Source organism: Stegostoma tigrinum, chromosome 24 (genome assembly GCF_030684315.1).
Source record: "Stegostoma tigrinum isolate sSteTig4 chromosome 24, sSteTig4.hap1, whole genome shotgun sequence".
Classification (NCBI taxonomy): domain Eukaryota; kingdom Metazoa; phylum Chordata; class Chondrichthyes; order Orectolobiformes; family Stegostomatidae; genus Stegostoma; species Stegostoma tigrinum.
The window spans coordinates 7399387-7413191 of record NC_081377.1 but is presented as its reverse complement, the minus strand read 5'-3'; the positions used below and the strand labels follow the sequence as shown (position 1 = coordinate 7413191).

The 13805-nt window shown below is 41.9% G+C and overlaps 1 protein-coding gene across 6 annotated transcripts in view; it reads right to left on the bottom strand.

Annotated features, from left to right (window-relative positions):
- The window catches only part of inpp5b (inositol polyphosphate-5-phosphatase B), a 172061-nt gene that overhangs the window by 31126 nt on the left and 127130 nt on the right, over window positions 1–13805 (bottom strand). For all 6 annotated transcript variants that reach the window (XM_048558256.2, XM_048558257.2, XM_048558258.2 and 3 more), the window contains 5 exons: window positions 13227–13336; window positions 11775–11910; window positions 9904–10014; window positions 5541–5706; window positions 4479–4714 (listed from right to left, as the gene is read on the bottom strand). In XM_048558256.2, the coding sequence (XP_048414213.1) occupies window positions 4479–4714; window positions 5541–5706; window positions 9904–10014; window positions 11775–11910; window positions 13227–13336 (759 nt within the window). The remainder of the gene's footprint in view (window positions 1–4478; window positions 4715–5540; window positions 5707–9903; window positions 10015–11774; window positions 11911–13226; window positions 13337–13805) is intronic.

Below are 13805 nucleotides of genomic sequence, written 5' to 3'. Positions count from 1 at the left end.
TCTCCCCTTAACCTTCTCAACTCTAATGAGTACAATCCCAGGATCCTTAGCCGTTCATCATACGCTAAACCTACCATTCCAGGGATCATCCGTGTGAATCTCCGCTGGACACGCTCCAGGGCTAGTATGTCCTTCCTGAGGTGTGGGGCCCAAAATTGGACACAGTATTCTAAATGGGGCCTAACTAGAGCCTTATAAAGTCTCAGAAGCACATCGCTGCTTTTATATTCCAACCCACTTGAGATAAACGACAACATTACATTCGTTTTCTTAATTATGGACTCTACCTGCAAGTTAACCTTTACAGAATCCTGGACCAACACTCCCAGATCCCTTTGCACTTCTGATTTGCAAATTTTCTCACCATTTAGAAAACAGTCCATGCCTGATCGACTGATTCCCTATTAGAGTACAAAGGCAGTAGGAGTATAGTTGACCGAATTCAGAAGAGCAAAAAGAGGACATGAGATAGCTTTGGCAAATAAGCTTAAGGTGAATCCAAAGACATTCTACAAATACAATAAGGGCAAAAGGGTAACTAGGGAGAGAATAGGGCCCTTTAACGATCAGCAAGGCTGCCTATGTGTCCACCCGCCGGAGATGGGGGAGACATTAAAGAAGTATTTTGCATCAGTGTTTACTGCGGAGGAGGATATGGAAAATAGAGAACATGGGAAAATTAACAGGTGGTAGTGCTGGACATCTTAAAACCTACAAAGGTGGGTAAATCCCCAGGGCCTGATCAGGCGTACCCTAGAACTCTGTGGGAAGCTAGGGAAGGGATTGCTCGGCCCCTTCTTGAGATATTTGTATCATCGATAGCCACAGGGGTGCCAGAAGACAGGAGGTTGCTTAACGTGGTGCCACTATTTAAGAAAGGTAGTAAGGAGAAGCCAGGGAACGACAGAGCAGTGAGCCTGACATCAGTGGGGGGCAAGTTGTCGGACGGAATTCTGAGGGGCAGAATTTACATTTATTTGGAAAGGAAAAGGCTGAGTACGGATAGTCAACTCGGCTTTGTGCGTGGGAAATCGTGTCTCACTAAGTTGAGTTTTTTGAAGAGTGACGAAGAGGATTGGTGAAGGCAAAGTGGTGAACGTGTTCTGTATGGACTTCAGTAAGGGGACTGACAAGGTTCTGCTTGGTAGACTGGTTAACAAGGTTAGATCACATGGCCTTCAGGGAGAACTAGCCATTTTGATACAGGACTGGCTTGAAGCTAGAAGACAGATGATGGTACTGGAGGCCTGTGACCAGCGCTAAGGATTGGTGCTGGTCCACTGCTTTTCTTCATTTATATAAATGATCTGGATGTGAACATAGGAAGTATGGTTAGTAAGTTTGCAGATGACACCAAAATTTATGGTGTAGTGGACAGAGAAGAAGGTCACTTCACAGTTCAACGGGACCTTGATCAGATGGGCCTGTGGGCTGAAGAGTGGCAGATGGAGTTTAGTTTGAGATAAATGTGAGGTGTAACATATTAGAAAGACAAATCAGGACAGGGCTTATAAACTCTGGGTCTAGGCCCGAAACGTCAGCTTTTGTGCTCCTGAGATGCTGCTTGGCCTGCTGTGTTCATCCAGCCTCACATTTTATTATCTAGGGCTTATAAACTTATTGGTCAGGTCCTGAGAAGTTTTGCTGAACAAAGAGACCATGGAGAGCATGTTCACAGTCCCTTTAAAGCAGAGTCGCAGGTAGACAAGATAGTGAAGAAGGCATTGCCTTTACTGGGGAGTACGTTGAGTACAGGAGGGAAAGCTCATGTTCTGGCTCCACAGGACATTGGTGAGGCCACTTTTGGAATACTATGTTCAATTCTGGTCTCCCTGCTAAGGAAGGATGTTGTAAAACTTGAAAGTGTTCAGAAAAGAATTACAAGGATGTTGCCAGGGTTGGAGGGTTTGAGCTACAGGGAGAGGCTGAATAGACTGGGGCTATTTTTCCTCAAGCATCACAGGCTGAGTGGTGACCTTATAGAGGTTTATAAAATCATGAGGGGCATAGACAGGGTGGACAGCCAATGTCTTTTTCCCAGGGTAGCGGAGTCCAAAACTAGAGGGCACAGGTTTAAGGTGAGAGGGGAATGATTTAAAAGGGACCTAAGGAGCAACTTTTTCACACAGAGGGTGGTGGTTGCATGGAATGATCTGGCAGCGGAAGTGTTGGAGGCTGCTACAGTTACAACATTTAAAAGGCATCTGGATGTGTTTGTGAATAGGAAGGGTTCAGAGGGATATTGGTCAAATGCTGGTAAATAGGAGTAGATTAATTTAGGATATCTGGTTGGCCTGGATGTGTTGGGCCAAATGGGTCTGTTTCACTGCTGCACGTCTCTGACTCTGTCTACACTTCCTGCTGCCTCAAGAAAGCAGTTACATAATCAAAAACCAGTCCCATCTGGATATACTCTCTTTCACCCTCTTCCATTGGGCACAAGATACCCCAAAATGTTTGAAAACACATACCAACAGATTTACGAACAGCTTCTGCCCTGTTGTTATCAGACTTATGAACGGACCTCTCATATATTAGGGTTGAACATTCTCTGCACCTTCTGTGTAGCCGTAACACTATGTTCTGCATCCTATTCTATTACCCTATGATTTGTCTGGTTAACACACAATACAATACTTTTCACTATATCTCAGTACATGTGACAATCATAAATCACATCAAATAATAAGGTTATTTAATTTGGAACTGTACCAGTTAAAGAGTAAGAGTGAAGAATTTTATGGTATTCTTCGAATATTTCTGCAGAGTCCTTTTCATCCACCTCAAGGTGGATGAGTGTCTCTCTCTAACTTTTGTTTATTTCAAAAATATACTTTTTACAGAAAAAAAAACTTTATATATGAACAGTTACTAAAGCAATTCAGTTCTTTGCATATGGAGAAACAAGAAAACATTGGAGTTGACTTTCCCAACAGTTCCTCAAACCCAACGGTATTTCTTACTTATACAAGATACTATTTACATACATTTTAGGCACCAGAAGGGTCCAATAACTGAATTGACCCCCTTGTACTTTGGCAGAAAGTGGTCTTTCCCCACTGAGCCTTGGCAGCAGCTGCCCCAAGCTTTAGTTTGTCCCTCAGCACGTAGTCCTGGACTTTGGAATATGTCAGTACACAATACTCTATCAAGGTCAACTCCTTACATGGGAAGACCAACAGGCAGACTAGAGATCATCTTTCACTGAGTTGATGGTCCTCCAGGTGCAGTTGATATTTGTCTCAGTCTGCGTGCTGGGGGAACAGACCATAGAAAACAGATACTTGCTTCACAGAGCTACTTAGGAAGAAGCTTGACAAAAACCACTGCAAGTTTCTTCAGAATCGCTTTGCAAAGACATATTCCAGAAGGAGTTGTATGACAGTCTCTACCCCCACACAACTGCTTTCGGGACAGTGTGTGGTGGCAGAGAAAGTCCAGGCATGCATGAAGGATCTCACACGTAGAACCCTTTTCGCTACCAGCCATGCTGTGTGTTGGTGCCTATTGGAAAGTTTTGGTGAGGAGATATTCTGCCAAATGTTTCTGACAGTCTGCTCAGGAAGCTACCCGATAGGATCCACCTCTCTTTTCTCCACAGGGTCTTGAGGATTCTACATGCTGACCACTTCCTGATGGACTTGTGGTCAAATGTGTTTCTCTTGAAAATCTCTCCATACAGGACAGGTGATATAGAACAATCCAAATATTTGGACCATTCCGCAACACTGAGGCCAGTCCCATAGAACTGCGGAATTTTAGAATCCCTACAGTGTGGAAGCAGGACTTTTGGCCCAACAAGTCCACACTGACCCTCTGAAGATCATTCCACCCAGATCCAGCCCCATACCCTATCTCCGTAACCCCTCATTTACCATGGCTAATCTACGTAGCCTGCATATCCCTGACACTATGGACAATTTACCATGGCCATGACCTAACCCGCACATCTTTATAATGTGGGAAGGCCACCAGAGCACCCTGAAGAAGCCCACACAGTCATAAGAATAATGTGCAAACTGCACACAGACAGTCACCCGAGGGTGGAATTCAGACCACAGGCCTACCACTGAGTCACCGTGCCACCCTTTGCAATACCAGAGACAGGGAGAACCTCAGTATGTTGCAACACTTGGGGTTTGTGAACCGAGGGTCCACTCAGAGCTTGATGCAGCCCCACACAAAGATGGCCATCAAGATGAGGGCAGTGTTGGGTATGTCCTTCCCCCAACTTATCCACAGCTGTGGGGCTCTCTAACAGGAATGCATTCACTAAGCAGCGCGCTGGCAAGTGTCACTCAAAAATATGTTCCCCAGTCCTGGACTACTACTTGACTCAACAACTTTCTGGGCGTGATCTATCACAGATGTTAAACACAGCAAACAAGAGAATATTGAGCCGCCTTGCATAACATTTTCAGAAGCAAAGCCATTTCCATGGCTGTGCCTGCTTTAGAATAACAAGCTCGTTTTCTCACCAGTTCCTGTATTCTTTCGGGTTTCACTTCTCGGATTGGCTCCTTCATGTAACAAAGTGCTTGTAATGAGGATCCAAAGCAGCTTGGGAGGTAATTCCCAGAAATAGCCAGGAAGTAATCCTTTCCTCGTTGTAGATGTAAGATTAAAATATCGTCAATGCGGTCCGTTCCCATATTTAATGAGGGTGCAGTAAATTTATTCACATACACTTCTAATTCAATTTCTATCCGTTCCCCTGCAAAATGTAAAACCATGTTAATCAGTTGTTACAAGCCCGACCCAAAACAAAGCAATCTGCATCTGATTACTGCAAAAGAATGCTTCATTTAATTCGAAGACTACAAGACAACATTCTTCTGTACCTGAGTTAAAATATTCTTATAATTCAGTCTCTTGTCGATAACAGCCACAATAATTCAATTCGTTACAAAGAAAATTAGGGAACAAGTATTGCTTTGTGATAAGGAGGACATAAGTGACTCTTCAGCACTGCATTTCCAAGGACTGAATGAATTCAGTCCTATATTTAAGAATGGGAAATGTACTTAAAAGTTTAAAAGGAAAATCTTGCAGGCCCATGGTTAAGAACCAGGAAATGGCTGAGTGGATCCGCCTCTCAAAGAGTCAGTACAAGCCAAATATCCTCCTTCTGTACTATATCATTCTAATCTCAGCTCTCTCCTTTCTGGATTTCCAGGAAATAAGTATGTGCTATTTTCATATATTTAATGCAGCCAAGTCCTGCTATTCAGCAGCTTATCTTGCCCACAGAATGTTATGGCTGTGGAGCAGGACCTCTTGTGCAAATTGGCTTCTGGCAACTCCCCTTTGTAAAATGTAACCCATGGTCTCCAACTGCATGTATGATCCATTCTACTCAGTGTGACAACTTCCCTCACTCCCTGTCCTGAAAATCAATGTGAAACAACAGAAGGTTAATTCAGTCCAGCACCCAGCCGCATATAATTTCCACTTTTGAAGTTTTTCTCAAAAATATGAAATGAAATATGGCTCAAAATTCAAAAGAGATGCATTTATGCTTTGATACCAAATAGACTTACCTTCACTCAAAATTCCCTTATTAGGGGTAGCACTGAACCATGGTTTGCAGTACGAAGGCTCATCCAGCTTTGTGATGAATTCAAACTGACAGGGCACTAGTCCAGTATTTGCAATTGTGACTGTTTGAACCTGAAGCTGCATGAACTTCACATTCTCAAACTGGAACTGAGATAAAGAAAACACTTTTCACAAAATGCTGTGAAGAAGGACAGAATCTTTTACAGTCTTTTGTTTTTACAAATGCACATCTCTGTCAGATTTCAATTAAAGTCTTAATGAGACAAAAGGAATAGTAAAAACACAGCAGTTTGGCAATGAACAGTAGATGTCAAGGTAATGTCAGTCTTAACCTACTCCGCGCAAGGTAAGGGATTTCTGGCATCCAAACATTCCAGGGAAAGATAATACTCTCCACACCAACACTCAGTGAATCGCTCTATCTTGACAGTCAGGGTATGGTCACTAGAGGGAAACACATTACAACTGCAGGGGAACATGAACTCAGCTCCTCCTTCAACACAGCCTACCCCATTCAAGAGTCATTCAGATTTTCAAAAGAGAAAACCTGGAAGGTGGGTGGCATCCATCAACCAGTTTGTATCTATAATCATGGTAGAAAATTGCCAGACTCCACAAAAAAAGTGGTTCCTTTGTCTGTTTCCTGTGGTTAATGTTATTTTTTTCACAGTTCTCCTGAACAACTTAAGATAGGATATAAGACCAGGAGAAATTCTAGAACAACATTCTATCGTTTGTTCATTTTTTGTGAACATCACACTGAAACAAATTTTATTTACATTTTGCATTTAAATAGCAAATGTGAACAGATTTCAAAATTTATGAAAACTGAACTATTTAGTGTGGCACACTAGTGACGGATTTCCTGTATTCCAGGTTCAAGACCCGCCTGCTCCAGAGGTGTGCATTAACATGTCTGAACAGGTTGATTAGAAAATATGGTTACGGCCTGCATCAATTCAAGAAGACTGCTCATGACCACCTTCTCGAGGGCAATTTGAATGGACAATAAATGTCGGGTCAGCCACGAATGCCCACTTCCAATTAGTGAATGAAAATGAAGTGCTGGGCCCTGAAGGGCCCGATTTCAATCCCTGGTCTGTCCTCGGTCATAAAGCTCAATCAGTGAGGCTATGGTAAGACTTTAAAGCAGGCAACAGGATTTCAAAATAAGCAGTCCCCTTTTAAGACGGAAATAAAGAGGAATGCTTCTTTGAAAGGGTCACTAATCTTTTGAATTCTCCTCCCCAAAGGCAAAGTCTTTGGATATACTCAAGGTGGGACTGGACAGATTGAAATGTGCAGATGAGGCCACAATTAAGACCATAAGACATAGGAGTGGAAGTAAGGCCATTCAGCCCATGGAGTCCACGCCACCATTTAATCATGGCCGATGGGCATTTCAACTCCACTTCCCTGCACTCTCCCCGTAGCCCTTGATTCCTTCTGAGATCAAGAATTTATCGATCTCTGCCTTGAAGGCATTTATCGTCCCGGCCTCCACTGCACTCTGCGGCAATGAATTCCACAAGCCCACCACTCTCTGGCTGAAGAAATGTCATCTCATTTCCGTTTTAAATTTACCCCCTCTAATTTTAAGGCTGTGCCCACGGGTCCTAGTCTCCCCGCCTAACGGAAACAACTTCCCAGCATCCACCCCTTCTAAACCATACGTTATCTTCTAAGTTTCTATTAGATCTCCCCTCAACCTTCTCAACTCTAATGAGTACAATCCCAGGATCCTTAGCCGTTCATCATATGTTAAACCTACCATTCCAGGGATCATCTGTGTGAATCTCCGCTGGACACGCTTCAGGGCTAGTATGTCCTTCCTGAGGTGTGGGGCCCAAAATTGGACACAGTATTCTAAATGGGGCCTAACTAGAGCTTTATAAAGCCTCAGAAGCACATCACTGCTTTTATATTCCAACCCTCTTGAGATAAACGACAAACTTACATTTGCTTTCTTAATTATGGACTCTACCTGCAAGTTAACTTTTAGGGAATCCTGGACCAATACTCCCAGATCCCTTTGTACTTCTGCTTTACAAATTTTCTCACCGTTTAGAAAATAGTCCATGCCTGTATTTTTTTTACCAAAGTACAAAACCTCACATTTGCTCACTTTGAATTTCATCAGCCATTTCCTGGAACACTCTCCTAAAGTGTCTAAATCTTTCTGCAGCCTCCCCACCTCCTCAGTACTACCTGCCTGTCCACCTATCTTCATATCATTGGCAACCTTCGCCAGAATGCCCCCAGTCCCTTCATCCAGATCATTAATATATGAAGTGAACACTGTGGCCCCAAAACTGAACCCTGCGGGACACCACTCGTCACCGGTTGCCATTCCGAAAAAGAGCATTTTATCCAAACTCTCTGCCTTCTGTCAGACAGTCAGTACTCAATCCAAGCCAGTAGCTCACCTCGAAAACCATGGGCCCTCACCTTACTCAGCAGCCTCCCATGAGGCACCTTATCAAAGGCCTTTTGGAAGTCTAGATAGATAACATCTACTGGGTTTCCCTGGTCTAACATACTTGTTACCTCTTCAAAGAATTCTAACAGGTTTGTCAGGCACGACCTCCCCTTACTAAATCCATGCTGACTTGTTCTAATCTGACTCTGCACTTCCAGGAATTTAGAAATCTCATCCTTCACAATGGATTCCAGAATTTTACCAACAACCGAGGTTAGGCTAATCGGCCTATAATTTTCCATCTTTTGCCTTGATCCTTTCTTAAACAAGGGGGTTACAACCGCAATTTTCCAATCTGGGACTTTCCCTGACTCCAGTGACTTTTGAAAGATCACGACCAAAGCCTCCGCTATTTCCTCAGCCACCTCCCTCAGAACTCTAGGATGTAGCCCATCAGGGCCAGGAGATTTATCCATTTTTAGACCTTTTAGCTTTTCTAGCACTTTCTCTTCTGTAATGACTACCATATTCAACTCTGCCCCCTGACTCTCCTTAATTGTTGGCATACTACTCATGTCTTCCACTGTGAAGACTGACGCAAAGTACTTATTAAGTTCTTCAGCTATTTCCTTAACTCCCATCACTAGCCTTCCAGCATCAATTTGGAGCAGCCCAATATCTACTTTTGCCTCTCGTTTGTTTCTTATGTATTGAAAGAAACTTTTACTATCATTTCTAATATTACTAGCTAGCCTACCTTCATATTTGATCCTCTCCTTCCTTATTGCTGTCTTTGTTATGCTCTGTTTGTTTTGTAGCCTTCCCAACTTCTGATTTCCCAGTGCTCTTGGCCACTTCATAGGCTGTCTCTTTTTCTTTGATACATTTCCTGACTTCCTTTGTCAGCCATGGCTGTCTAATCCCACCCCGGATAATCTTTCTTTTCTTTGAGATGAACCTTTGTACTGTGTCCTCAATTACACCCAGAAACTCCTGCCATTGTTGCTCTATAGTCTTAGAGCAGCTATGATTTTACTGATTGGCAGAGCAAGCTTGAAGCAGTCACTTGGTCCTATATTTTATGTGCCTTATTAATAAATTCAAAGACACTTCAATCGAATGCTCATAATGGGCCCCAACCCTCGCTTTAGGAGATATCCTCCTACAACATCAATCAGTTTGTCATAAGCACATAATATCAGTGCCCATTTCAGCAGAATTTCACCAAATTCAAAACACCATAAATTGTGGCACTGCTGCCTCACACACCAGGGACCCGGGTTCAATCCCACCCTCAGCGAATGTCCTTGTGCAGTGTGGACATTTTCCCCATCTGTGTGTCAGTCTCCTCCCTGTGCTCCATTTTCTCCCCACTGTCCGAAGATGTGCAGGTTAGGTGGGTTGGCCACGTAAATAATCCATTGTGTTCAGGGATGTTCAGGTTAGGTGGATTAGCCATGGGAAATGCAGGATTACAGGGAGAAGGTGTAGGGATAGGTCTGGGTGGGATGGTCTATGGAGACTCAATGGGTTAAGTGGCCTACTTCCACACTATAGGAATTCTATGACTGGATATTTTACAGTTAGTTGGCACCTTTCGTCTCATTCTGGTTATTCTGATTCAAGGAAAAAGGCTTCCATTCTATTTGGCTACTTGAGTGCAAGTTTGGGTGAGGATGAAAAGGGCATTTTGTGATCAAATTTGTTTGGCAGTAACACAAGTTTGATGCAATTGACAATGTTTAAATGTTAAATTGGAAAATTATTGTGTATTAAGTGACTATGAGGCTTGCAGTTCCACCTCAGTGACAGACCCTTGATTTGCCTAGCGAGCAATTACCACCCAAGGTGAACTGAAATGGCAATTGTGCATCATGGTACATTCAGAAAGATGGATGACTCTGACAGGTAACAGATTGTCTTACCTCTGTTTTGGACAAGGATACTGAAGGAATAGAATCATTCTCCATTCTGTCCAGTATGCGAACAATGTTTTCATATGTCTTTTTAAATAATTCTTCATTGACCACCTTTATCTGTAATTTAAAAAATCAACTGTGCTTAAGACTCGAACACCACAAAGTTCCAATTTAAAAGAACCTGGAAATTTCCTTAAATCAAAGCAAAACAATGTGCGTTGCTGGACATCTGATGTGAAAACAAACAAAAAATGCTGGAAAAAAACTTAGTAGGTCAGGCAACAAGTTAACGTATCAAATCGATGTCCTGCCATCACATCTGATGAAGCAATGCCTTGATATTTACCAGTCCATGAAGAGTGGGCTAGGTTGTGAGGGGTGGAAGGAATTAATAAATGAAAAACTGGGGAATGCAACCACAATCTGTATCGTACATTGGTGCTTTTATGACAATGGATTGTAAACCATGTGAGCATCCTACCCTTAACAAAGGACACTCATCAATATCATTAACTAAGGTTCCAAAAACACCTTTGGGAGTCTAATTTAAATTTAACAGTTTTTAATCATATTTTGAGGATGATGGCTAGGGGAGCTGCTGATTCCCAGATCTAAAGTATCTTTTGCAGCATGGCCAGGAGCAAGAGAGTCCCAACCCTCTGGGACACTGTCAGGTTCACTTCTTTTGAAAACATGCTCCGTGCCAAAATCACTGACACTCATCTACATGCCCATCTATAGCTCTTGCCTTCTGGATTATGGTAGCGCGCCCATCTCTGCTCTCAGCATTTTCAGCTTTTAATTGACAACTATTTCTGCTGAATCATTGCTGAGAGCTACTCTAAAATTACTAACGTTGAGAAAAGAAATTGCAGTGAAGAAGGGCTTGATGTAATGCTGTGGCAGAGAATAGGTTAAATTGACCTGGCAACATCAAATGTGAATTAATTGGACAGGCTCCTCATCTGCTACACTTTTACCCAGTTAAATAACCTCAACCTCTGAAGAGGTCTTTGGGGAAGGCATTAAGTTCTACTCACAGATTCTCAGTGTGAAGAAATGTTATTCCCATTCAAGACTGCATTATTTACGATTTCCCTTCATCACTACATCCCCTACCATTTTCTCAGGACATATACACCAATTTGAGGCAAAAAGCTGCACCTCATGTTGAAGCCAGGAACTACCTTACCCACATTGCTGAGTTCCTAGGAAACTGCAAACCTCGCTGTCCTGGATGACAGATAGCTGTACGTTTGTACTAATCTGTCTCATAACAGTTAAAAATGTACTTGTTGAAGGCAAAAATCCAATCTCTAAAATGTAAATTTAGCGTCAGGTTCTAGAGTAGGGTTGGAGATCTAAAGAATCCTCTGAAAGGTTTGTAAACCAGGTTTCACACACTATTCGAGGTCTACACTGTATAGTGTCTAATGCCAGTATGCTGTCTTCCCCCTGTGTGGGGTCTCGATCTGCTTTTGTTTGATTCCTGTTGCACCAGTCTAAGTTGGTGCTGTGAATTTAGTGTTGGGAAGAGGAAGAAATCACTTCCAACTGTTAGACAATCAGAACTTTGAGAAACAGTGAAGCCCAATTAATACCAGCAGTTAGGCAATCAAGTTTAATTTAGCATTATTCCTTTCATTCCAGCAAGTTTCACAACTCCATTTTTAATTTTTTCTAAATTCTAAGATGCTTTGAGTCTCAGTTCATGCTATAATTAATTTACACAAGCACTGGGTTTTATAATGCTTGATCATTTTAAAGAACTACTTTAAATTTAAGCAAACATGGAACTCCATCTGACAATTTCTCTTTACTCAGATGACCAAGATCTAGGTGTGAGTAAGATTAAGTGTGTTAAAACGCTTCCATACCCCAGCTAGAAAGAGTGAGCTAACTGGTTTATGGTCACTGATTTTCAAAGCCATGTGACTGCGATACTCCAATTGCTTGATGTTGCTTCCTTTCCAAAGGATTCGATCGCACCATGCAGGGACTCGACATTTCTCACTAAGTAGAAATAAGACAACACATTGGTAAGAGCATTTCAGACCCTCAGCTTGTCTCCAAGTGGTTATACAAATACACGCAAAAATGAAACAGTTTAAAGTTGCATTCAGTTAAACATTGGAAGTAATTAATTATTGATTCATAGCTTCATCTGAATTTGTTGGTCCAAGTCAAGTATTCAGAATAATTGAGTCTTAGCAGTCATTCACAAGGAAGGAGATACATTGGTAAGGCTTCCCTGGCCTGATTGGTAATTGTATATTCATTGTCTTTAGTGGTATGTGGGTGGTAACTTATACTGGGGATTCACTTTTGCTCCTTTCAAATCTCATCTGCCTCAAAATCCAGACAAAACGATTAAATAACGCTCAACATGACAGCAGATAAGTCAGTTAGCTCAGTTGGCCGGATGGTTAGTATTCAGTTCAGAAAAAAAACATCAGTCTGGGTTTGATTCCCATTCCAACTGAGATAAATTTGTGATCTAACTCCTTGCCCAGCCCCAACGGTGGAAGGCAATGCCAAACCAACAATGAGAAACTGACACAGGGTGAAGCATCGGCCGATAATGAGGTTTCTTATCCATCCTTATCTAAAGCTGCTCAGACAATGAGTCAAGGACCTGCCTTTGGGACACAACATAGAGTTCAGTACTTCATTAAATCAAACTCTTTAACACTATCACAAGCTGTTAAGTAGAAACAGAGTGAATCCATTTTGTTGGATTAGAAGCTGTGTGCTTGTAGTGTGCATCTCTGTAAAAGTATACGTTTTATAATAAGGTGTAAAGATGATCTCCAATCTATCCTTCACCATCAGTCTTTCCGGAGTATAATATTGATCAGCAACAAGTAACTCCAGTGAAACATCCAAATGTAGATGTCATATAAGAATGAGACTGGAATCAGCTATCATACTTGCCATGGTTGGATGTTACATTTACCATCTCCATGCTTACCAACAACTTAATTTTGCGTTCTTTTGCTTCTCTACTTTTTCAACGTCAGTCAAAAGCCTCCACAAAATTCAACTTTTAGGTGGATCTTTAGTCACCACTGCTGAACTGTCAGCTTCTCTTGTTCTTACTGTTCCTTTGTAACGTGTCCTGAAATAGCTTGTTGTGTTAATGGTGCTGGAAGGAAGCAGTCAAGTCAGGGGTGGATGGCATTTCTTTTGGAACTGTACCCCAAGGGAAGCTGGTACTCTTTATTTATAACTGTTTTTAGTTGGCCCTGATTGCACAATGTTTCAAAAAAAAATCTGCCAAACCAACATTGAAAAACTATTCATAATAAAAAGCCCAAGAGGCCAGTTACCTTGTGTCCCAATTATCAGAGCCAATATCGTATTTGTAGGTTGGTTGAAAATGGATAGGTCCTTCCGTGAATCCTTGAAATACCCCCGATTCCTCCATGTGTTTTGCTAGCTATGTAACAATAGGAAAACTGCTTATTGCTTCAATGTTTACTACTGTGTGACAACTGTACAATGTGTTAAATCATAAATTAGTATTTTATTGTAATAACTAATTTTTATTTATAACTTTAGGTCTTGATTAATCACGCTGATTCAGCCGCGAAAACAAAATTTAAATATGGTGGGTTAGACCTTAAGTAGGTCCTTCAATCAACTGAGTCTGCTCTGCCATTCATTAAGGTCATGGCTGATCTTATAATACTCAACTCCACCTTCTACCCTTTTCTCCTTGATTCCCATATTAATTACAAATCTGTCCTTCTCAGCCTTGAATATGCCTGATGAGCCAACCTCAACTGCCCTCTGCAGTAAAGAATACCATGATTCGCTACATTATGAGACAACTTCTTCGACATTGCTGTCATAAATGGTTGACCCCTTTTTCAAAGATTATGCCCTCTGGTCATAGGTTCTCCCAC